The 26,536-nt window shown below is 35.8% G+C and overlaps 2 protein-coding genes across 3 annotated transcripts in view; both read left to right on the top strand.

Moving 5' to 3' along the window:
• The first annotated feature begins 426 nt into the window (after window positions 1-426).
• Window positions 427-26,536, top strand: part of LOC134851053 (malate dehydrogenase, mitochondrial-like) — a 340,885-nt gene continuing 314,775 nt past the window's right edge. Inside the window, exon 1 of one of the 2 annotated variants that reach the window (XM_063866952.1) lies at window positions 427-454. The gene's annotated coding sequence lies outside the window, so the exon portion shown is untranslated. The remainder of the gene's footprint in view (window positions 455-26,536) is intronic. The other variant, XM_063866953.1, reaches the window with a different exon arrangement.
• LOC134852024 (neuronal acetylcholine receptor subunit alpha-7-like) lies at window positions 7,807-15,823 on the top strand. The gene is made up of 3 exons (XM_063868302.1): window positions 7,807-8,303; window positions 9,301-9,504; window positions 15,384-15,823. Exons 1-3 carry the CDS (start codon window positions 7,964-7,966, stop codon window positions 15,821-15,823), a joined length of 984 nt encoding a protein of 327 aa, XP_063724372.1. The 5' UTR covers window positions 7,807-7,963.

Genomic DNA, 26,536 nt, shown 5'->3' on the forward strand with positions numbered 1-26,536 from the left:
ATTTTTCTCTATGGGTTTCAATTTTAACTCAAAAATCAAACTTCACTGTTGAAAATATATTCTCGTTTTTGTCTACAGCTGATTCTCAAATCTCTGCACCCTCTTCGTTGCTATGAATAACTGTCGCCAGATCTAAGTTCAGTCGGACGTCTCAATAAAAACCGTTAAAATCCTGTCTTGTCATGTCTCGGCTTCACCTTTGTCATCAAGAGGGTTAGAAGAACCATGAACTTCATTTATTCAAGCATCAAAGAGGCAGCCCTGAAAAACGAACTCTACAGAGATGGAGAAAAAAGAAGGCACGCCACTTTTCAGGCAAAACCTACAGATGGCTTTGAAAAAAAATGAAAAAGTCAAAATGGATTTTGCCGGTTCGCTATTGAACGACCTAAATAGGGAGCCCTATTTTTTAGTGAAAATTGATAGCCTAATTGTTGTGATAAACTTATTAAATAGTTTCAGGGAGGGCAGATGGATTCGATTAGTGATGCTACTGATGCAAATGGTATTTCAATTGAGAGAAACATAGATGTGCCGGGACTGAGGTATCATGATCAGACTCCAGTATCAAAACCAACACCAAAACGACCAAATATTGTACTGAGCCCATGTGACGAAGAAAATTCAGAGGACGATGTGACTGGGAAGCTGAAGCATACCATTGAAGAGTCAATGAAGTTGTTGATACCCAGCCTTGTAGAGCAAATCAAAGCGCAACTAATGACTGCAATCAACGTCGCTGTTGAGTCCGCTATAAACAACATGAAGAAGGAAATCATCTCATCCTCCAAATTGGAAATATTATCTCAGGCGAATATCAGCTATCTTAGGACTTTGTCTGAAGCAGAAAAACTTGAATCATATAATCGACGAGATAACCTAAGAACTCTAGGAATCCCCGAGTGTTTGGAAGGGGAGAATAATCGTGAAAACTTTGATACAACAATAGCGAAGGTAGTGGAGATTTCTCATGATATTGGTGCAAAAGTGCAAGCGGTCAGATATCTCAAAACTCATCGATTGCCATCTCGTTCAAATAGAGGCAAACCAATTACCGTTCGTTTCGCCAGAAGAATCGCCAAAATCAACTTGCTGCGAAACAAAAAAAAGATGGCAGATAAAGAAGGTTTGAAAAATATAAGCGTCTTTGAAGACTTATCAAAGGCTCGTGTCAATTTCATAAAAATGATGAAGAGTGATTGCCGAATTAAATCTGCGTGGACCCGAGAAGGTGAAATCCATTTTATATGGAAGGCAGACGAGCGACTATATCGTATCGATGGACTTTATGAAGGCGGGAGTTCCTTGAAATACAGATTTCAAGATGTGATGAATTGCTTCCAAAGTGTTTTCCATGAGGCAGGAGATAAAGGAGGATCGTAAGCAATCTAGTGATGTTAAAGTCGTTAATTCAAAACCAAATATTTCACAGAATAACAGTACTTCAATTAAAAAAACTGAAAATTCCAAAGTTTCGGTGCTACATTTAACAATAAGATCTTTAAAACTGCACTTTGACAAATTGGAAGCACTTATTCTAAGACTTGAGTCTCCACCTGATATAATTTGTATAACGGAAACTTGGTTAACAAAAAATGATCCAACTGAAAGCTGGTTAATCAATGGTTATAATCAGTATTTTACAAAAAATCGCGAAACACCTGGTGGTGGTGTAATGATCCAAGCAAGAAACACATGCTGCTTGCTGAATCAACGGGATTCATTTTCAGAAGAAAGCCTAATAGTTGATATCTCAAAAATGGCTATAAAATCTCATTATGTGTGGTTTATAACCCACCAAAATCAAACAAAATGCAATTCATTGATAGGCTTGATGAGTTTTTGGAAAACTCAAAAATTGCAAATCATCCGTTCATTCTTTGTGGTGATCTTAACATTGATATAATACCTGATAACTTACTGAGCAAAAATTATTTAAATTGTATTCATTCAAATGGTTTTTCGATAAATGGTCGTGAACCAACTCGCGTTACAGCTGCCTCTTCAACTTGTTTGGGTCATTTCATTTTCGATAATTTAACTGAACCTCATTCAATGGTACTAAATAGTGAACATTTATCAGATCATTATCCAATACACTTGGAATGGGTCATAAAGTGTCAAATTGTTAATAATGAAATTCCGTTTCGCGATACATCATTCCTAAAAAGTCGGAGCCAAGTTGAAGAAATTTTAAAAATTGCGGAAAGTAAATTGGCCTCATATAAAATAGTAATTTTTGAAATGAATGATGCAGATGCAGCTTCCAATTTGTTCGCAAAATCTTTCGAAGAGGTATTGAATATATTTGCACCATTAAAAACCAAGAAAAATTTGGTCACAAAGCAACCTGCCTGGTACACAAATAAACTTAAAAACCTTAAGACAAAGCGAAATATTGCACACAGAAAATGCTTCAAACGTTCAGAAGTTTAAGAGATCGTTTTGACAAAGAAATAAAATTATCTAAAAAAAATTATTATTGGAATAAATTAAAAAACTGTATAGGAGACTCAAGGCAAACATATAAAATTTTAAACGATATCAGTGGTAAAAGTAACAAAAACAGCAAGATTCTTCTATTGCAATCATGCATTGATGAAAACGATAATGCAACAGAAAGAGATGTTGCTGATAAATTTAACTATTTTTTCACCAATGTTGGAAAAGGACTTCAAAATGATGTCCCTAATGTTGATAGGTTTAACGTTGAATATGTTCCATATTCCATGCTTCTGAAAAAAAAAAATTCGAAAAAGAAGTTTTTAAAGTCCTAAATGACCTAGATAATAAAAGCTCGTCCGGTGATGATAACATCAGTAACATTATTGTGAAAACTTCAGCGAAGGTCGTGGCACCATATCTAAGCTTCTTAATAAACTTATCATTCACAAAAGGCGTGTTTCCTAAAGAACTTTGTAAAGCAAAAGTACTGCCGCTTCATAAAGATGGATCAAAACTTGGTGAGAACAATTATAGACCAATTTCACTTTTAATTGTTTGGAGTAAAATCTATGAGCGCATTATGTATAACCGTATTTACTCTTATTTAGAGAATTTTTTTCTCTTTCATGCAAAACAATTTGGTTTTCGTAATAAGCATAGCACAATTGATGCACTTGCTGAACTTACCGAAAGAATTAGAATGTATCCTTCTTCGAATGAAATTTTTAGTTTTTTCCTTGACTTGAAGAAAGCTTTTGACACTATTGACCATAATATTTTGCTATACAAATTGAATATGCATGGGTTTAGGGGTATCTGTTTAAAATGGTTGAGCTCATATCTCAGTAATCGCATACAGCGAGTTGTAGTAAATGGTGTTTCATCTAGCTGGAGTAAAACAGAATGTGGTGTACCACAAGGCTCAATTTTAGGTCCCTTGCTTTTTCTATTATATATAAATGACCTCCCTAAAGCATGCGAAACATCGGAAGTTTTGCTATTCAAAGACGATACGAATCTAACATCAATAGGTTGTCAAATAATTTTACGTTCAAAAAGACATGACGTCTTTAAATAACTGGCTACATGCAAATAAATTGGTGAGTAACCTATCCAAAACAGTTCAATTGAAAGTAAAATTAAGTGCTTCCAACCAATTATTTCACTTAAACTCTTGCTCGATAAATACGAAACCTGTTTGTAAATATGTAGGCATTTACATAGACTCCAAATTTTCTTTTAAAAGTCATATCGATTTCGTCAAAAAGAAACTTAGTACACAATGCGGTATAGTTTCAAAGCTACGGCACTAGGTGCCGAGATCTCAAATGATCGAATACTACAGTAGCAATGTCCTTCCCATTCTCCAGTATGGCATTTTAATTTATGGATGCTGCAGCTATTCGCAGCTGGAACAACTTTATGTTTTACAAAAGAAAATCCTCAAATTCATTTTTTTCAGAAAACGTCGAGATCGTAGTTATGATATTTTTGAAAAATATAGTTTGTTAACCGTTTATGAGTATCATCTCTATGAGCTATTAAAATTTGTTCTTAAATCACTTATTGGAGTTCATAATGATAGCTTTCTGAATGATTTATTTGTTTTTCAAAATGCAAAAAAAAGATACTAGAAATTCTGATAGCAGCCTTCTGTTCGAACCATTTAGTAAACGCAAAATTGAGCGCTTCTCGATTCGATATCGCGCTTGTAAACTTTTTAATAAGCTGCGGGTTCTGAATTTGATACCTGCACACGTCAAAAGTTGTTCTTTTTCAGAAATTTCGGCAATTTACCATTCTTTGAAAATATACCTGGTACAAAACCATGAATTAGTGAAACATATATTTGGCTTATAAAAAAAACCGTTGGTTGCATGCTACAGGACAACCAACTATATGTCAGCTTTTTCGTGTAACAAAATGACCTCCCAAATCTTTCTAGTTTTCGAGATATTAAGGTTTTTTGATTTTTTTTGGATTTTTCTCACTAATTTTTTTTTTGAAAAACATGGAAAAAAAAAATTATACATATAATATTACAGCGCCCTGGAACTATTGTTAAGTTTGGTACTAATTCAATAGCTATTTGATGTCAACATAAATTTATAAATAGATATATACATTTTTCTTTTCACGAGCTGTAGCTTTTGTATTTAAATAAAAATATATTTGCTCGTATTGTTTAATTTGATTTGTTTCATTAGAGATTTTTAATTTGAATAGAAGAGTAGACTTTTAGTGGACCAACGGGTCCCGTTGTCTATCCGTTCCTGCTTTAAATGTGGTAAATTTAAGTATGCTGATATATTGTTTATAAAAAGAAAAATATATTCTTTCTTTCTTTCTCGATAAGTGGTCAAAACTCTATCAGCAAAAGCAATGTCAAAAACAACGATAGACAGCGATCAAATTTATGCAAAAGTAAATATCAAATAACTAAACAATCGGGAAAATTAGATCAGAAAACGTTTCGAGCAAAAAAAAAATTTCAAACGTTTGGTAAAACAAATCAGATTAAACTCCGTTTCGCGCCAGGAGATGATCAAAATCTAGAGGGTTGTCTAAAAACGGTTCAAACACCTAAACGAAGGCTTGCAGTAATGCGAGTTCACTCAAGAGGCACAACGTTCAAAATAGCATCGGAGGTAGCCAAAATAGTTTAAAAAAAATTCTAAAACATCACACGGATTAACAAAGAAAATTATCAAATAAAGCACATTTAGAATGAAAACTGAATACCGCCTTATCAAACATAGCGACGACATGTTCGCCTAAAAACATGAATTAGGAAAACTCAAAAACGATTGTTTATTAAAGAAATCTGATGCACCCATCCTTGTCAGCAAAGCTTACAAACAATGTGCAACAATGGTCGCAAGACAAAGAGGTGACCATAAAAAGAAGACTCACAGAAAAAATACACGAAACAATCTAAAACTCTACACCGTTCAATAAAAATGATGGAAAAACAATGAGAACGAGACTTTCAATAAACAAAAACAAATTGAAATAGATAGAACAAGCTGCATCAAAATGGTACGCGTGGACACAAAAAAAAAGATCCAACAATTTTGTACACAAATACAAAATAACAGACAGTAAAATACTTACTTACAGACAGCATAACACCCAATATTTATGGAGAATGAAAAAACTAGAAACAGCTATTTAGATAGAAAAACAAGAAGAAACGCCAAAAATTGCTCAGAAATTTGAAAAACGCAGACAAAAGGGCAGAGAAAAAACCATAGACAAACCCCAGACCAAATACTGAGCTGGAGGAAAGCTACCTGCGAGAATCTCATTAAAAGGCAATCAGTTTAGGAGACCAGTTAGGCCAGTGAAGAAAAATTGACTGAAAGTAACATTTGAAACGATCTCAGAGTTAGAGGCCTCAACGAAGGATGACTAGTCATCAAATTTGGAAACAACCGCGCCATTGCCAAAAAGAGTCCACACAAAGAGGATGCCGATACAGTCAATCGATATGCAAGACTGATGAAATCTTCGTTCATGAAGACGTCGATTCACCTGCAAACAACATGAGGAAACAAAGCACTCAAAGCAATCACCAACGAAATTGATCGCAACAAAAAGTTGCCAAGTTTCAAGCGTGAGTGAAAATTCTTGATACAATAAAGGCGCAGGAAAAAAGCTAGAATTAGAACATTATCATACGCTTCCGAATAACCAACTTGATCTAATGAGTCTCTTCGAAAAACAATTTTTGGCTTAAATCAGCAGAATCTAGAGAAATTGCGATAATATGCGACCATTTGATGAAGCTTTTGCAATCTACTTTGACTTAAAAAACCCTATGTTGCAAAAACTCCTCTGGGATTTGAATTTTTATCTCTGAATTAACATTTGCGGAATTAGTTTTTGGTGTACAGTTGTTCTCCATTTCAGAGTGATTTGCAATAAATTGAGGTTCATGCGACCAAAAACTATATACTTAAATGTTACTTGCTGCTAAAATTGGGGGTAACTTTTGATTTATAATTCAATGTATAATTTATATTCAAATGGTCGGTCAGAATACTTGAAGGCATCAGTACGAGAAATGTACAGAATGCTTCACGTAAGGAGGGGTAGAGAAGATTCGTTGTCGAAGAGCTGTTTCTCTTAATGTGTTTCAAGAGTTTTTTCTTACATCGCCTGGCAATCCATTTGGAATCAAGATTCAGCAGAAAGCTATCATTAACTCCCGCATGGCAAACTCGATCCAATGAGTCTCTTCGAAAAAAATCTTTGGCCAAAATTAGCATCATCAAGAGAAACTGCGATAACCCAAAATTGCAAAACTTTGCTGGTCCTTGAATTATTGTCTCATAACAAACATATGTGGAAAAAAATATTGCTCAGTTGTTCTCCATTTCAGAGTGGGGGTAACTTTTGATAACGTGTGTAAGTTTTAGCGTCGAAACGCTTAAAACAGACGTTTTCATACCAAGACGTATACTTTTCTGAGCTTGAATTGAATTCGAGCTTGCTGCTGTATCATCTTTCGCCCAAACGAGCTATAGGACAGCGGCTACGAGGAAGTTAAGACCAGCGTCATATAGGAGCAGAGACCATTTGCTGCTTGAATTGACCTCTGGCCGAAATATCAGGCTGAATACGCCAATCTCTCAGTGTCTGACATTTATGGCTTGAAATTAGCTTGAAAGTTTCGAGTTGTTGATATTCTTTTAATCTAAGGTGCTCCAAATTAATGGGCAGGGCAGTCTTCCATCTCAAAAGATATTGTTACTTATGTACATTGTTCCCAATTACCCAATTATTCTAAGCCAGAAAGGAGGTTTAGCTTTGTGTTGCACCTAACATTTCCATGCTCCTTTTACAGATAATAGTGTCGAAACTCATCAAAGAAAAGTTAGTTCATCAATGCATATATTTGCAACGTGTTCAAATCTGATTGACAAGTTAACCCAGACCAATTTTTCACAAGTTAAAACATTTCTAATGACCGTACGGCTACTATTTTGAAGGGACCAAAAATTAAACAATACATGAGCACCGAAAAAATAATCAGTATCCTTCGGCCCAAAATTTTTTCAGAGGGGATCTCTTGAGTGATAAGGGAACCAATTTTTGAAAGAGAATGACAACCGCCTTCAACGCCATCCCTTGTACCACCAACTGAAGCAACTTTTTGTGATTCTGACGCAAAATTGTGTTCTTTTTGAAAATGGCGGAGCTTTTTCGTATACAAACACAGAATTTTAAGAGACAGATATTAGTTGATGTAATATAGAAATCACATAAAACCACAATTATGTTCAAAAATTGATTGACAGAAGGAACCAAATTCGAGTTTAGACAAATAAGCATCATTTAATTATGTAGCGACTGACAATTAACAGACAAATACTTGAAAGCAAAAACTTGAAGAAAGATTTATAATCAAAAACTACAAGTTTAAACACAAAAGCTTCATTGATGCTAACAATTAATAGACTAAAATTTACTAAATACGAAAAACGTATTGGCATTGAAGATTAAAAACTCAATCATGAAACTAACAATAATTTTCGCCCCAATGTTAATTATTCAGATAATCGCGGGTGATATTAACAACACCAATGGCGTCAATGATGAAAACGCTATTTATGACCATCTGAAAACCGTTCTGCCGAAGTTTTCGCCTCCGAAAGACCTCTTGAACAACAGTGTTTTTGTATACCTGGATTTGTATCAGATTTTGAGCGTGAACGAACAAAATGGTTATATGACTGTTAAGTTATGGGTATACTTTTACTATTATTCGAAGAGTGCCATTTGGAATGCAACTGAGAATGGAGATTTGAAAGTGCTGCTTTTTCCTCAAGACACCTTTTGGACGCCAGATGTAGGTTAGTAAAACGCCTCGCTTATATCATCATTCTTGTAATCATACTTGCTATATCATTCTAGTCACACCACCTCCTTAATCCACTACAGCGTCTAATGAAGGCTTATCTTTTGTCAATTTTTATGCCTCATCTAATCAATGCTCAATGTTTATTCTAATACCATATTTAGTCGCAAAGGCATTTAGTTTTTTTAGATGCACCAAGTCAAGTTTTCTTACTTTTCTACGACACAAAGTCACTGGGTAGCAAGTAGTTTTATTAGTAAGGATCCCAAGTAGTTTTTTAGGATAAAAACTGGAACAATTCTTTTTCTTTTTTTCGCGAGCTTTCCTTTAACATCATTATATCGGTATTTAATTTTTTTTTAAAAAAGCAGATCCATATGGTCGTCCAAAAACTGTCCAAAAGTTTATTTAAAAAATCGGAACTCTTTTATCCATTTCACTAAAAAAAAACTCTCTTAGCCATCCAAGGGCATTTAATAACAGAGCGAGAAACGATTGACTTGGTCAATCTGAAAAAATGCTTTTGTAATTTATCTTTGTTAGTTAATAAGGTTTTGAATCAATTATCGAGCGATGATTATAGACCTTAAATGGACAGAAAGATGCGCTTTGCGATTAAAAGGTTGATGTAGTGGATTTAGGTAGTGGGTGGCTACTTATCCACACACCCCTTACCAAATCCCTTCAGGAAATTCTAGATCCTCTCTTTAAAAAAATACGTCCCTGCAATTTGCGTTTTTTCTATAGTTATTGCCAAATTGCTGCCAATATTGGTGACATTGAGCAGTTTAATCGGTCAAAAACTCAATCAACTTAGGTCATTTAATTTTTTGGAAACCTTTTTTACGTGTGGAAATCAGTAATAAGATGAAATTCGACGTCAAAATAAGCAGTTTTACGTTAATTAATTTCGTTCAAATTTGTTGATCGACAGTTTATTGTCAACAATTTGGCGTTAATTTAATAAAGCTGATTGTCACAATAATTTTTAGTGATCATGGACGCAATCGAGACTAAATACGAGCCATTCACCAGACAAGCTGTTCGAGGAGACATCGGGTCTATAGTCAGTTGGTCTTCAGCGGTTACAGTCATGATTTCCTGCCAGTTCGATGTCTCCCTCTTTCCATACGATGAACAAAACTGTGTTGTGGGGTTTGAGTCCTGGATTTTAGATCGCGATTCTTACGTTTTGGGTAACGTTTATGTTGTATGTTCTTTTTGGTCCGATCCAAACTCCCTTGAAAGGGCTGAGAATATACTTTGAAATATGATTGATTTTTCTCGGCCGAGCTTAGGTACCTAAACTAAAACTCGTTGTTGGTCGAGTTTGACATCAGATTTGAGACTTGTAAGCGAATTCGGAGACCAATTAAAATTTTTAAAAAATGTCTTAATGTCGAGATAGATAAACTGATACGCATTTCGACTTTTCAGACTCAATATTAGCAAAGACTTAGGTTTTTACAATTCAGCGATCAACTCTTTTTCAATTACAGAAAACAAGTAGATAATAAATAAAGTATAAAAGCTATTGTGTTCGGGTTTTTCGGCTATTGATATATACACTCCGAAAAAACGTTAAAAAATGGCAGTTTTTATTACCTTTTGTCCAATTTTGCTGAAAAAATTCTTGTTGGAATATTACAGAGCGATCATTTCCTTCAATTACTACCAAAGATTAAAAGACTGCTCGTATCAGAGCGAAGCCCTGAATATTCCGACTGCCTTTTAAGGTCTACGGAGCAGTAATAACATAGAAAAGTTAAATGTAGTAAAACAAAATGAAAAAAATAATTTAATAAATGAGATTTTTTGTGAATATCATCCCCACAGACGCCATATAAATTACAAGGTGATAGATTTTGCTCCCAGTAACAAATCAATTATGACAAATAAACTTCCCTCAACCGATTTGGAACAATTTCTTTGACGGATTAATTCTCCACTTACGCGTTAATAGCGCGAAACATCTCGCGCGTTTGTCCTAAACTGCCCAAAATGCCAATCTTTAAAACCCCTTATTTTTACAAAAAAAAAAATCACAGGTGATACATTTTGCTCAAATCGAAGCTCAAGGCAACAATACTTTTCTAATGATATAAAAGTTCCGTCAAATATGGCTAGTTCAAAAGTCGAATTTTGTCTGAAAAAACCACCTCGAGCAAAAATGTTCCGTTACTTTTGTTACGAAAGTCGGAACAATAAAAAATAACAGGATGCCACGAACCGAATAGATTGAAAACAAGTAGCTTTAGTTACCCTTACAAGATTGCTCGGACATAAGGGCAAAAGCCTGAAAGTTCAGACTGCCCATTAACCCATATCAAATAGTTTTTTTTGAGAAAAAAAATATTTAAAAAAACCATAAACTTTGAATCAAGGGTAAAAATTGTAATCATACAAATTTAATAAGACAAACTGAAGCAATTGTGTTGAGCGGCATTTTTCGTCCAGCTAAATCATTCGCGTTACGCGTTCAGGATTAAAAATGAAATCTTCAGGACGCGCATAAATTAGTCCAGAGCATGGCCAAATTGGCAATTTTCAAACTCCCAAAATTTTGCAAAAGATGATCCGGGAATATAAGAAATCTTTGATTTCATGGAGTCAATATCTTCAATGGGGTATAATAATTTTTTTGTCAAAAACTATAGTTTCGATCGCCAAAAGTGACTGAATAAGAAAAAATCACCCCAAGCATAAATATTCTGTTTTATAGAAAATGGGAATAGCAAGAAATTAGCGCAAGTTTTATGTTTTATAACCAGCAATTTCAGAAACTAGCAAAAAAAAATTTGTTTGCTTATTTTCGAATTTTTGCAATGTGATGTGTATAGCTCGAGTTTCAAACACAATTTTTATGCCCAAAAGTGAAAAACTTAACCACCAATCCGCAGTTTGAGGTATTGTGCTTGAAATTTTTAATTTTTTTAGGGTTTCGAACTTAGTGGCTGCTCATCTTCTGCATTATCTTTGATGACTACTGTCATGATAATTTTTGAAGTTAAAAGTTTTGACTAAAATAGCAGCAAAAACATGCTTTGATAAGTTTCGGCTTTGCCTCGACCTTGCTTTGACAAGCTGTACAGCAATTTTTTCTCAACTCTAGCTTCAACCTGAATCGTTTCATTTAATTTCAGTTTGAACGAAGCTTTCAGTATGAGCAAATTAACCTAGACCCAAAAAAGTTGCGCCATTAAAAGAAAATATGTCGAAAGCGATTAAAATTTGATGAGATTTGAAACCCAAGACTGCTTGTATCAGGTTGAAGCCCTGAATGTACCAACTACCTTTTAAGGCCTGTGGAGCAGTAATAACATGAAAAAAGTAAGTGTAATAAAAATCAAAAGAATATATTTTTAATTTGAGGTTTTTTGTGGGAAATCATCACCCTCAAACGCCATATGAAGTACACAGTGACAAATTTTGCTCCTTTAAACAAATCAGTTATAGTACATAAGCTTCCTTCAACAAATTAGGAACGATTTATATGACGGATTAAATCTGCGCCTACACGTTGATAAGGCGAAACATATCGCGCGTTAATTGTCCCAAATTGGCCAAAATGGCAATCTTTAAACCCCCATAACTTTACAAAATCAAGATCACAGAAGAAATAAGTTTTTAAATTTGAACTCAAAACAACAATATCTTTTGAAAGATAGAAAAAATTCCGTCAAAAATGGCTAGTTATAAAGTCGAAATTTGTCTGAAAAAAACCACCCCTAGCACAAATATTTTGTTTCTTTCGTAGCAAGAGAAGCAAAAAAGCTACCTAGTTTCCAAAGAGATGCAAAGGAAAAATTTTGAAACTGATTACATTTTATAGCCCAGAATTTTCATTACAAGCAAATATGAACAGCAGCTATGTAGCCATAATTTAATGCCATTAATTTTTTTTTCTCAAATTGTCTATTCAAATCGATTTAAGTTGATATCTTTTTAACTATCAGTTTTTTACCGGACCGCAGCTTCATGGGTAAAAATTGGTTGATGTGGATTTTCGTTGACATAAGTGTTGTCCAGCAAATCAGTTATTGGGGCAAACTTAGACCGCTGAATTTCAACACACCACACCAAAATTTTTGTGGGGAAAAATCCCTTAGATTCATTATAATTGAGTCTAAACCATTTTGTTTTCAAAATATTCAATTACTTTTGCTCTTAAAATCGACGAAAATTGACTAGCATTTATAGATGTGTAATTTTTACTCAAGTTATTGCAACTCGCTGCAAAGTCGAACTTAGAAAAATTACGTTATTTCGCATGATCGCAATCATTCCAACTCCATCCCATCCCCTCCTTTACGTCCCACTGACACCAGAAAACTCTCCAAACCCCCTAAGCATTTAGCACAACTCCCTCCCCGTTCACTATGGAGAATGCATAAGCGTGGGCAAGTGAATAAGTAACTTTGGGCTTGGGGGCAAATGTGGGGGTTAAGGGCAAATTGTAATCGACTGTTTTCGAAAAACATACGAAAAACCAATTTATTCAAATAAAACCCATAAAACCCCAACTGGATTTTTTTTACAGAGACCTGAAGTTAATTAATTTACTTACATCCATCTTTGCGATGCTAGTTTTGTTTTAAAAAAATACAGGCACAAAATCTCAATAACTTAGTGATTAATCATGAACTATAGAACAAACCTTGAATATTTTGAAGAAGTGTTTGGTGTTGTATATCACTGTGTAACGTATGACCCTGAGATCTACATCTCATTACGAGGTCAGACTGTGCTCTGGATAGGCGCACAGTTTTGTGTCTGTATGTTCCTGGATTCCAGAGACAAGTCTTTAAACGTGTTAAAATTTTGTCGGAGTGATCAAAGGAAAGTAAAAAACAAAAGAAGAAAAAAGGGAGCGTCCTTGTTGCGGAATCCACTTACAACGCACAAAATGCACAGTTGGCCTCGTAATGCTGAAACAGATTAGAGAAAAGGTTCATTCCGATACAGTGCTGATGTAAATTAACAGGACTGAACAAACAACATTTCAAATTTTAGTTGTGTATTTCTTGAACTGGGTTAAGATAAGTTAAAAATGAAAAAGAACAAAAAATGTTTGCAATTTCATAAAAACTATTATAGTGCAGTCATTTTGCGAAATTTGAAATCAAAGTTTTAACCTAAATGGGCCATAAAGCTTTTTCGTCAATCAAGAATTAGGCTATCACTGAAAAAATATATAAAAAAAACTTATTACACCGTTCAAAAAATCTACTAAGATGAAATATCCAAAAACCTGTATAAAGTAATAATTTTCTGCGCTTGATACCCAAAAAAGATCATTTTTTTAATATAAAACTCACAATCATTGCTTAAAAACAAATTTGAAGCGTTTTAGTCAAGTTTTTGGACACTTTACCCTCCTAAAACGTTGTTGAACTGAGTTTACTCTTAAGCAATTTTTGATTTGTTCACTTTTTTCTAACTTTAAACCAATTTGAGACAAATATTGTTGAAATTTTGTGTTTGTTTTGTCTGGTTAATTTAAATCAGCCAAAAATTCGTACCAACAAAATTAATAAAAAAGTGCAATCATTCCAATTCGACTGACTTTTGCAGGGTGTTTCATTTTTTTAGGCAGCTTTGAGGCATATATTTGGTTCATAACTTAGAAGGTTTTCCCAAAATAGATCAATTGCTCTTTGTAAACAGTTTTGTCAGTTTGAACTTTCTCCTACTAATTATATAACTTTTAACAAATTCATTGGGCAACGTCCTAAAATTTTGAAATAAGTCTGACCTTGAGAGCTTGAAAAGGCGTTGAAATAGCAATAGAATTGTCAAAACTGTATTATGGTGTCCAAAAATCAAAGCAAAAGGAATGCTTTTTTTGGAGACGATCATTTTTGCCTAATTTCAAGGCAACAAATGACAAAAAACTTATTCAGCAACGATCTACCAGGCACTTTTTCCGAGAAAAACGAATAACACGCCGGCAAAAGTTCCGAAACTTCAAAAGAGCAGTTTTGATTTAGTTTAAGCTTGAAGATCAGAATCATTTCAAAAAATTATAAATTTGTCCCATAAATTGCTAAAACTATACAGTGAGCCATGCAATATTTTAGAAAAAAAAAACGAAAAGGGGAAACCTGGAACTTCAAAAATTAGTTTCGAAATATTTTTTGCATGAAGGTCAGATTTTTTTTTCAAAATTTTAAAACGTACGATACGTTTTTAAAACCAAGTAGTCTGCAGATGTTTTACGCGTGAGCGAGAACTTCAACATTCTACATTTTTCTTCACTCTACTTTACTTTTCTTACGAATAAAATACTTAACAAACACTAAAGACACTGTTTTCTTGCTCTTTCACCATGCTATCAGTTGTAAACAACAATTTTATGGTCAACAATATTATAACAATTTACAACATAATTGTTATAAACAACAATTATGTTGTAAATTGAATTTAGATCTTTTTAAAAGTGCTGTGATTTTTGTTGTTTGTCATTGTTAATTAACTTGACTGTTTTTGTTAAGTTATCATGACAATTTGACTACGTGAACGAAAGATAAAAATTGCAGCCGGGCGACAAACGGTAGAGGAGACTTCCCTAGTTGACAAAGATTATCAATCTTCTAAGATCTTGTAAGATTCTTGCAGAAGTGACCTATTTTGTAAGATCTTGTATGTGGCGGGCTATCTTGTAAGATCTTGCAAGATTCTTACAAAATCTTACAAGGTACACTATCAGTTTTCCGACCGAGCTATCTTGTAAGTTCTTGTAAGAATCTTGCAAGAATCTTGCATTAATGATTGATTATTTATGGGCTATCCTGTAAGATCTTGCAAGAATCTTTCAAGAGTCCGTCAATAGAATGCAGTTTTCTGCCAGATCTTGCAGGATCTTTCAAGATTGGCCGTTTTCGTCAACTAGGGTTAATCCTTCATTTTGTGAAATTTTGAATTATTTGCCCACCATGGGTTCTTGTAACAATTTTCAGTTCTTATTGAGGAGTAGTTGCCCGGCTAATCATTTTCACACTTTGCACCTGGTAATAAATTCCACTTTGCAATAGTAATTGGCGAAATAGTTGAAGAGATCTCTTTTTGTTTATAGAAGTCGATCCTGACCTTGCAGCAACCAGTGAAGTCCCCCTCAGTCATTATCGCGAACACGAAGAGTGGGAGCTCATACGACCCGTCGAATTCTTCAAAGAAGACGAAGAAGACCACGAAGAAATATTGACCATAATCAAAATCAAACGTCGTCACGTTTTCTACTCCCTCGTATTTATGCTACCCCTCGCGATTCTGTATGCATTCTCGGGTTTTGTATTTCTGGTTCCAGTGGACTCGGGTGAGAAAATATCGTTCGCTCTGACGTTACTGCTGGCTCAAACTGTAGCTTGCGGAACTGTTGCCGACTTTCTACCTGCTAGCTCACTCCATGTTCCGAAGATTGCGTATTTTCTGGTTATAACTGTGTTCCAAATTGCCGCAAACTCGCTGCTTACTGTTCTAGGTAACCAATTTATTTATTTACTAATTTTAAACTAGCCTGAAAAAATTTTACTAGCCTTTTGAAAATTTTTTACACATGCACTTTTTTCGGACAAATCTGAAGCGCAAACGAAGGTGTTTTAAAAAACAATTAGTTGTGAGTAGTATAGTAAAAGTGGCTAGGAAAATGACGACTTTTAACCCCCCCCCCCCCCCCCCCAAAAATTCAGTGTGCCGTTGTACTTACCACTTTTAACCCCCAAAGGGGTTAAAGCCTCTACTTTTTCAGGCACGCATAATTTAAGGGGGGTTAAAATTGGTAATTTTCCAGCCACTTTATGGAAATGGGATGGAATTAAGTTTTGGTTGGTGCATGTTTTCCCTTTGACTTTGACAGTTCAAACTTTACTGCGCGCGTTATATTGTGGATTATTTTGTAATCTTTATCGCCACGTGTGGAATTAAATAAAATGCTGTGATATTGGTAAGTTTATATTGTTGTTTTGAATACCCCCCTCCCCCTCACGATTAGAGTTGTTGATTATTTCACTTTTCGGTCAAAAGAACAATTTTGAAAAGCTTTATTTCCTGAATGAAAAGTACTATAAAGCGAATCATTTACATTTATAATCAGAAGTTATTTAGTCAGAATCGTCTAATATAAAAGCACGTCGATTTAAGCACCGCCGTTTAGGTGGTCTAATTTCTTCCCGCTCGTTTTCTTCTCGAGCTTCAATGTCCAAATAGGGGCAGTTGTACGCTGCTGGTTCTGACTCATTTTGCCCACTTAGCTGGTCGAAATCTACCAAATCCTGTTCTAGCTCTTGATCAGTGTATGTGGGTTGGTTGAACCCCATATCTGGTAGAGTAAAAATATCCACATAATACCCGCCCTGCGCTTCTATAGCTTCAGCCAAATCCTCCCCACTTCCGTTATCGGTGGGAGTGGGGACCACGGCGTCGTCTACGTCGTATTCGCCCCAGTCCATGGTGCGCTTAATTTCTCTTATGAACATATCCTCACGTAAACGTTTATGTCCGAAAGGACTAGTAGTTACTCTGTCTGCATGTATATAGCGCTTATTGTCAAATGCGCTCAGGGAAATTTTATTCGTTATTATGGTTTGTAAATTGTGATTGCAAGAATTTATCCTCACATTTTCTGACCGGACCAGCGAACAGTAAGTCAATGTTTGTTTAAACTTATTATGGGTTAGCTCCATTTTCGAATATTTAGAAATACCTTTCGCGCTTTTTTTGTCCATGTCTGAAACAAAAATACAATCAATTTACTTCAAATTTTTACAGTTTTTTCTCTTTTCCACATAAATACCTCCATTCCCCCCCCCCCCAACCCTCACTACATAATCTTATGATTTGTTTTTGTTGCCCTTTTCTAAAATGGTAATTGCAAAATGGTAAAAGAAAAGAAAAAGAAACTTACTCGAAGAAATAATGCTGTACAGTTTGGGTTTTAGTCCGACGTACTCCTGTATGATCTCCCCAGCAAACTCGTCCTTGAATTTCAGGGTAACGCGCAAATTCTGGTTGGTGTAGAGGGGGTGGGTGGCTGGTAGATTTGAAAAGTCAAAATGATTTCGCAGTTCATGGTTTTTCTCAATTTCATTGTAGAGATCTTTGCTGCGGATTTCATACAGGAACGAATCAGTGTCCGAATATAAAAGAGTTGCGTCAAAATTTTTCTTGATTATGTTGTAATGGAACTGGAACATGTAAAATTTTGCCAAATCTAGTATCGTTGCACCAACAATTGTGGGCTTATCCCATTTAATGTTCACAGGTTTTGAGGTTACAGATACCAAGTGTTGGTCAATAATTTTTATACTGCTAAATCTTTTTTTCCTTGATAAATTTTGCAGTTCTTCAGCATTGCGAACAATATCTACAATAAGTCGATTCCTTTTTGATTCGCAGAATTTTCCAAACGCACTATTTATTATTTGCTTGAAGAAATCTTGTTCAAACTTGGTAGTAGCTTTTTTTCGGAGCTCAGTGTTCAACTGAACATATGGTGCAATAAATTTTTCTTGTCTAAACTGCAGTACTCGATTAACTTTTTCAATTTTCAAACCAAGTTAGGTATTGTACAGTATAGTTTTTCTTTGGCGTAGTGCCCACTTTATCCGAAATGTTCATTTTTTTCAACATGTCCAATTGAAGCTCACTGAGCCACATTTTGGACACAACTTCTTTTGTTGGGGCGAGTGGGTAATCCGAATGTGCATCATGCAAATGATCGGGGTATAAAAGATCGACGTCCAAAATGTATTCAATTTCGGATTCTCTGCTCGTGTTGAGAATTTCGGCTATAGTAACTTGGTCATTAAACTCGAATGAGTTAAGTGGAAGAGGAAATTTTTCCATAATCCCGCCATATAAATTGTTCGCGTCTATCATGAAGAGGAAAGTGTTAGGCTGTTTAGGGTCGTAATTTTTCACAAATTTATTGTTGGCGGAAACAAGTCTTTTTTCAAACACACTTGCAATGCCCCCCCTGATCAGGTTTTCTGCCATATCCAAGTGCTCCCTATTAGTGAGCAAATGGAGGTCAGCCTTGCATGTTCGCAAAAATGCATCCCCTGAGAGATTGCTAACCGTGAAATATTGAGCACAGTCTAGCTTATATGTTTCATAACACACTCGTCTAAACTCTTCAAAAATGCATGCAAGAATCAAGGTATCAGTTGTTAGATACAAATCGCTGTATTCGCCCAAAGTCTGACAACCGAAACGAGTGTACACTAACCATGCATGTTGGTATTCTTTTTCACTGACACTAACAACACCTCCTTGCAGCGTGTTGGTCCACTTGTCGCGTGCAGGTAGTCCATCTTCTGTGTATCTTGCATGGCTGTCAACATACGAGTAGGGGAAGTAACCTTTTTGTCGAATCAATGCTTTATCTTCTTCCGGTCGGGTAGCAAAGTGGTTATTGAGATATATGAACTTTTCCACGGGTAGATTTCGAGCTAGCTCATCGAGTGAGCTGTTCATAAATTTACAACTGTCCACAAAACGGATTTCTTCGTAGACATGTTGGACATTTCCTTTTTCGTTAGTGTACGATCTAATCCACACTTTCATTGTAAGTGAAATAAATTTTTCGTCATTGAGAGGAATGACCGAAAAGGTGTTTCTGGTATTGGTATCTTGCAGACTCTTCAGTACATGGTGCAAATCATAGTTCTGGAGATTGTGGGCAAAGACAGGGGTGAATTGTATGGTACGTCTCAGGAAGTTGCATTTGTTGTGAGCCCATCCGAGGAATGATTCATCGAAATGATTATGGTCCAAAACTTTCGCGTTAGTTTCGGAGAATTCCTCTTCGCAAATCCAGCATTTGTCACTGTCTTCAAGAATAGTGGTGCTTCCGAGGTAGTTCGGGTATCGTCGTTTTTTATTATGAAAGTCACGCGCCAATACTTCCAGCATTCGAACGAATTTAGTCATGGCGTCCACTCCTCGATGAAGTGAAAAAAACGCCGGTTTCGGGTTTCCAGCTTCCACAACGACAAGGCAAAAACTGCTGGGCTTATGTTTTTCAATCACGGTTGTGCTCGAGCAGGTAGGATTATTTCTCACCGTCTCCACCTTCTCCAGCACAGACTCCAAATCAAAGTAAACCGCGAATGGGCTATAGCTTCGAGCACCGATGTTTTTGAAGCCTACGCTGCTCTTGCCAACATTTGGCATGGTAACGATTGCTGGTTCGTTCCCCATGCAGATTAACTGGTGGCGCTCAAGTCGTTCCTCAGATGAACACCGGTGGAAGCAATTTCGGCACAGCATGTTTCTCGATCTCAGTTTTCTTTTTTGCATTTTGCTCACTAGCTTGTTCAGGTCTTTTATCACGACGTAGTGATGCGTGCCCATATCGTTTAGAAGCAGCAAATCCACAACAAAATTAGTCTGATATTTTGACACTCTCACGGGTAGAAGAGTCTTTTCATTGTACCTAGAGAAAAATTTTGAATGATATTTTTATACTAATTTTTAATGTCATCATAAAAATAATTCTTCAACGAATGTGCAGCCAACCATTTGTTCTGATGTGCTTAGATACAGCTTCACACCAATAAAAAAAAAGATTTGATTAAAACTTCAACTAACCTGAACACATTCACTTGCACTTTATTCAAAATTTCGAAGCGTGCAATAGCCGGTAGTCCCATTGGGTACACAAAATCACCAGTTGGCTCGTGCGCTCTTGAGTTTCTGCGATAATCATAGAAGCTCGCTTTCTCCTCCTCTCTACTCTGCATCGTACGAAGAGTGATCGGGATATTGTTCTGCCGATGATACTCAGCAACGAAGCAGTACTCAAAGCATCGATCGTCTTCATAATTGCGAATATTCAACAAGAAGCGTTTGAGTTTCAGTAGATCGGCTGGTAGTGGTAAGTACGATGAACCCCTGATCGGTGCAGACTTCACCATTTTTAGGACAATCTTATCAATCCTGCGGATTCTCCAGCCACTACCATGAGACGCATATTGATGGACAGTAGACAATATTTGGTCTACGCAATCATAGAATTGGTCCTGGGTCCATCCTTGAACGTCTACAGCAAGCATTTTGCAATTGGCGAAGATGGTTATTACTTCTTCTGTGCCATCTGCCTTCTCTTTTTCAAGAGTTACTTCTGCCGACAATTGAGCTTTCTGAGGCTCATACATAGTATTTTGAAGTATCAGCTCTTCGATTTCGTCTCTCTTGGTCACGAACAGCGCTAGTAGGTCCACTTCCGTTTCCATCGGCACTATATCGTATGCCCTGACTGCTCCATCAAAAGCTGTCTCAGGCTGTATAGAAGTGAGGATTTCTCGGCTCACATCCCATGCTGGCAGACCGTGTTCGTTTAGCATATGCGCAGCATATGCGCGATCATTTTGGAACACATTCATGTCGTAGAGACAAATTCTTCTTTCTTCCGTTTCATCGATTGTTTTGTGACGCTCCACGACATGTTCCCAAATGACGCGAAGTGACTTATCCTCTAGTTCACAGTGACCACAGATGTAGTCGGTTTTCACAGGATCAATCTTGTGAACAGCCATTAGATGTTTTTTGAGGCTTCGCCGGTCACTCAGTTTTTTTTGGCAGAGATTACAGGGTACGACTTTTGTAGACATTGCGAGGTGGTTGTTTTTTGAGAATTTTGATATTTCGGAGAGCTAGGTTCAAATAAAGCAGATACTGGTTTACAAGTCAAAAGAGATCAAGTGATTTTCCGTTTGTTTTACGACTGCTATTAAATCTGTTTAGATTTTCAAACTTTTTTTTATCATTTGCTTAATTGCCAAACAAGGAATGGTTTCCTAAGGTGGAGCTTAGATTAATAAAATCGAGAGGGTGCGCCCAAAATACTCTCAGATACATCAAAGGAAACAACTTCGGCTCATTAGATAAACCTATAAAATAGTCTCATAAATCAACCAAATTTTCTGAATTAACCACAAAGTTCCTAAACAAGTTGTGTAGCTTCAAACAATTCATCGGCACTCAATTCAAAAAGACCTCACCCGAGTAGGCCTAAGCCAGCAGAGTGAAATGAAAGCCTTACACCGAATGTAGCCAATCATCAATTGAGCTGTCAAAGAAGTGATAAAGCTTCATATCATGATTTTTTTTAAAATTAAATAATGGGAATTTTTCATGTCAAACTTCTGAAAATCGAAAAAATCAAACAGGTCAATTTATTCTTTTTTGATTTTTTCTTGTTTTTATTAAATTCATTCTGCGTATATGTTCACTGATTCAGGTATCTGTTGGGTCCTTTGCAGTGTTTCAACTTTTACTTTTAGATGGTTTCCACTGCAGAGGGGTGAGGAGCATTGGCTCAGTGGATATGCAGTCCGTTCAGAAACCACCAAATATCTTTTGAAACGTGGCCGCCTAGACTCGAAAACGGCGGCAACGCCTTGTTTTCGACCCCGCTGAGTCTAAAAAAATTGGTTTCATCCATTTCTGAGCACGGCTTCATAGTGAACGACACTTAGCCAACGATGAATTTTAATGAATTTCGATTTTCTCAAAAATAACATTTCAAAAATAACATAGCAACAGTATGAGATAAAGTTGCAGTTCACGAAATCAATTTTTGGCAATTTTTAGACAAAAAACAAAAACGAAATTTTGCATACTTTTTCTGGTTTGGGTTTTGAACAGATATAACATGTTAGGTGTTGCATATACAGGCAAACTTTCATTAGCTAAGTTGATCACCTACTACTGGTCGAAACCAGAGGATAATTTTTAATACCACTGTTTGTTTCAAACAAAATTTTGAAACTCTTGATTTTTTTTTTCAAAAACAAAAAAAAATTTAAAATATGTTTCTTTTTGTTTAGTTTTATTCTTTCAAAGATTTCTGAAAAAAAAGTTAGAGAGCAAACATTAAATTAGAAAAATCATAAGCAAAACGTAAGCAAAGATTCAGCCACAATAAAAAAAAAACTTATCAAACTAAATAATAAACCCCCAAACTGGTGCACTCTCGGTGGAAACAAAGTTTTTTTTTTGAGTTTTCAGAGATCTCTAAATTGCAGTTTGCGTTTTTTCGGCGCATAGCAAGCATTGATAGGCGGCGTCTCAGCTACTAACTTTGGTGCAGTGGGACTTTGACTGCCGGAAGAAGAAGAAGCAGAAAAAGTTTACTGCTGCTGTTGTTCAGTGATTGGAAAAATATCCGGTTTTATTGGGGTTTTGGGCGTCTGCTGGTCCTCATCTTTTTTCTCTGTTGAATCTGGTGATTCAATCGACTCAATGTTCCAGTAACTTTCTCGCTCTGCTAAATCTCTAATGGATCCTTCCTGATTTTCGTAAAAGGGAATCGATTGGCAATCGTAGTTAAACAGTATTTTTCTCGGTGAACTACCAAGGCAAGTAGGGTCTTGAATATCTGTGCGCTTCAGCGCAGGATACGATTCAGTCACACAACAGCTCTCGTAGATCTGTTTTCTGCTTTGTATGAGGATACCAATTTGATCTAGCAAATAATGGGGTAACATCATATGGTTTTTAGTGACCCATTCATCGAATTCTCGGCTTCCTGGATCAAGATCGTTCAAAGCACTTGCTTTTCGATGACGCATTTTCCGTTCCTGTTGAACCACTACGATAGAATCTCTGGTATAAGTTTGGTACAATATAGCTCTTTCAAGAGAATTAATTGAAATAATTTGCAGTGGAGTTGCCATCGTTGAAAATTTTGTTTTGTTTGATTTTGAGAGATTGAATAAAAATAGTGAGTTGATTTAGCTTGACGTACCACTTTTAGTTTTTTATTGCTGGTGGTCTAAGTTTTAGCCAATTACCATAAATCGGGTTTTTTAATTAAAGTAGAAATGTGAACGCTTTGAAAATCTATACTTCAAAGAAACAGCATGGCGCCTTTTTATGATACCCTAAGAAAAAAATGACAGAAGTTTTACACTTCAAAGAGATAACAGGCATGCCGCCAGGGTAAAACCGTTGAGATTTATGAGCTAAAACGGGAATTTGCCAGACAGATTTGACATGTATAACTTAAACTCATAAATTTCCAACTGCAAACTAATTAAAATCTCCAATGAAGCTTAAGGAATACCGTAAAAGAAATCGCCCGAGTTAAGCTATTCACCGGCTAGGTAAATCATTCTTAAATTGTCTCTTGACTGATACGGTTGAATAAAATTACCGCTACCCAACTATGTACACGCTTGAAAGTGATACTAACTTTTTTGATGACTTTCGTGATATTTCTTCAGGAGAAAAACGTATAGACAGAGTTGGAACAAAAACATTTGAAAAAACAGGTACCTATATTACACTAAAAGTGTATAAGAAAACTGACAAAGAAGTGTTCAAAATGTATCAAGCAGTTACTTTGACGACGAAAGAATTTGATAGCTTAGCAGATAATTATTCAAAAGTAAAAAAAATGATCAAAGCACCAACTGGTGAAAAGATTTCAACTTCCACAACAGGAAACGATAAACCTCAAAAACGACGATATAAATCAAAACGATCGGTTTACTCCAAAAAAGACTGTAATAGTGAAAACGGAGAGGATGATGAAGAAGATTATTCCAACAAAAAAAGTCGAGTGGCTTGAGTAAGTGGAAAAAAAAATCCAGTTTCATTTATTAATTATCAGAATGGTTGAAGCAATGTATGAACAATCGCCGGAATACTTTAAACAATTTCGGAAAAACTTCAAATTTTTTTTTCTGAACAATGAACCCGACGTCTCTGACCTTCCTTCTAATACGAATTTTGCATTTGCAGTCCATTCAAATCAGAACGAATTTTGTTCCCAATCTCCTGCCAATGGTCAGCCACATTACCACGTTCTTATCGAAGTTACAAAAGAATGCACTGAAGCAGTTAACAAGATGACCTTAAAATCTTTTATTGTGCCTTGCCTCCTTTCATCCTTTAAATTTTTGATTATGCGGTGCAGCAAATATCATCAGGACCACTGATGGAAAAAATAAAATTGGCTGTTAACTACAATTCGACTAACAACCTTGACACCGCCGGAGTTTCTTTGCGAAAACGATTGCCATAGATTTGCTTTGCATCACAGACTCGATCCATTCAAACTCAAACTGATCTAATTACTAATGTAACCATTGAACGTTTTATTCGAATTTTGAATGGGGATAATGCTGCCGAATTTTCAAAAATCATTGATATTAATTTGAGTGGGTATGGTCGATTAGAGATTGATTCAAATACTTTGTTTGTTAAATTTATAATGGAGAAGAAATACAATTTTTGAAAAAAAATTTTCTGAGATAATTCCAGCGGTATGTGTTCTAGCAACCATAAAACCTGTTTTTTTTTTTAAAAAAAATCAATTAAAAAATCATTAAAGAAATGCAACAGTATCACAAAGTTATAACATCATATGTTTAGCAAAACGCATCATGTCATGATCGTTAACCTTGAAACCTATAGGAAATTTAGAAGAAATTATAACATGAGCAACATAAATACAATAAAGTCCACACAAGACCGAGTTAGCTGATTGGATTTGCTTATTCATCAGTATTTGGTTTCCCTCATGGATAGAACGTCTCATATTTTTGTATACATGTGGATAGTTGTGTAGGCTTCGTCCAAGAGGATCTGCGAAAAAGATTTGACCACCAGCTTGAGCAAACAGTAACCAATGAGTTCCTGGCTGGTCTGAGTTTGATGCGTTGACTATCATGAAAGTATTGTCACGTTTCAATATTGTATTAAATGCTAAGTTAGCAGGAAAAATGCCACGAAATCGATGTTTCAAATGTTTGCATCGGTTAATAAGCTCAATAACCTGCAAATTGTCCATTTTTCCCCGATTCAATTCATTAGAGTGTTTTTAGCTATTTTTCTATCGGAACGCACGTAAACTGTTGATGCATGCTCTCCCATGAAAAGTAACTCTACATTTTCCCCCAGCGGTGCATCAAACTTCAGTTCTACTGAAATGGTGCAATTGGTCAATTCAGGATGAATAAAGTCGTGTGAAGCCTCCTGAGTAGATGTGAGATCAAATGCCATAATATAATGATTGTGATAATTAGCCAAACTGATTCCATGACTATTGTTAAAAACAAAGTCTAGAGCTTCCAATGTGTTATAGTATATTCTTTTGTTATCAGTCGTTGACACAGGAGTTCCTGCAATGGGTAGGCCGTTTCGGTAAACAATGATTTCATTCAGCTGAAACTTTTGATAATGAAACGGGTTTGTTCGGTAAGTACCCAGGTATACTGTATTCGAGCTCATTGCCAAAATCATTCGACGAAATGGCTCTTTGGCAAAAACGTCTTCTTGTCGCCAACTTTGCACACCAGTTGTGGCCAAAAAAGTTCTTGGTAAAACTTCAATATAATTGTATATTGCAGGTGTTTTCAACAGAGTTTTTTCTATCGATGATAACACAAAATCTGTTACTGTCATTTTGCGCACATATAGGTTAGCATCAGTGATTTGGACTTGGTAATGTTTAGTAGCGTGCTCAGACATAATAACAAAGTCATTAGGAGATCGTCTCAGAGAAAGTCTTATTGTAACACCGCTGATAAGATGTTTGTCGCATGATAAAAAATCACAGGCAATTTTACCAAATAATCGGAATTCGCTTGATGCTGCTACGATTCGCTTACGTTCAGCGACATCTTCAGCTCGCCCATTAGCACCATCAATACCTGATGGATTATCTTCATAATAATAGCCTTGACAAGCAAGCCACGTTTTCTTTGCATCAATACCGTGAGAAAATTCTGTCTCAATGAAACTCTTATGGGCAAAATTGGCATTAGTTGTTGAAATTTTTTCTCCATTCAGGGACATGGTGCATTCAGAAAATAAATATGAAAGGGGATTATTAACCAAATATGGTGCGTTCTCGTTGCCCCTACCTCTGTGGCGTGAGTTCGCAGTACATTACCATTATTTTCAACAATGCGTGCAACAATCTCCAAGCGAGTTCGTTGAAGATCAATAAAGTTGTTTTCTATCTCCTAAAACTTCAAATTCGAGCATGGGACCATCAGGTGAATAAGATGGACCAATTTTTTGAGTGAATGCATTTTCAAATGTAACGAGTAGAGGAGGTTTTTCAAATAAATCTAATGAGCTGTGAGTTGCTTCAGTTGGTAATAAATTAGAAATCATTTCGTACTTTGGTGAAAAAATTGGAGCGACTTCTCAGTGGAGTTCGTTTCTTAGGAATGAGAGTTTTTCTTTTTCTTGTTGTTGTTGATGTTGTTGTTG

The sequence above is a fragment of the Symsagittifera roscoffensis genome, chromosome 7 (assembly GCF_963678635.1).
Source record: "Symsagittifera roscoffensis chromosome 7, txSymRosc1.1, whole genome shotgun sequence".
Taxonomy (NCBI): Eukaryota; Metazoa; Xenacoelomorpha; order Acoela; family Convolutidae; genus Symsagittifera; species Symsagittifera roscoffensis.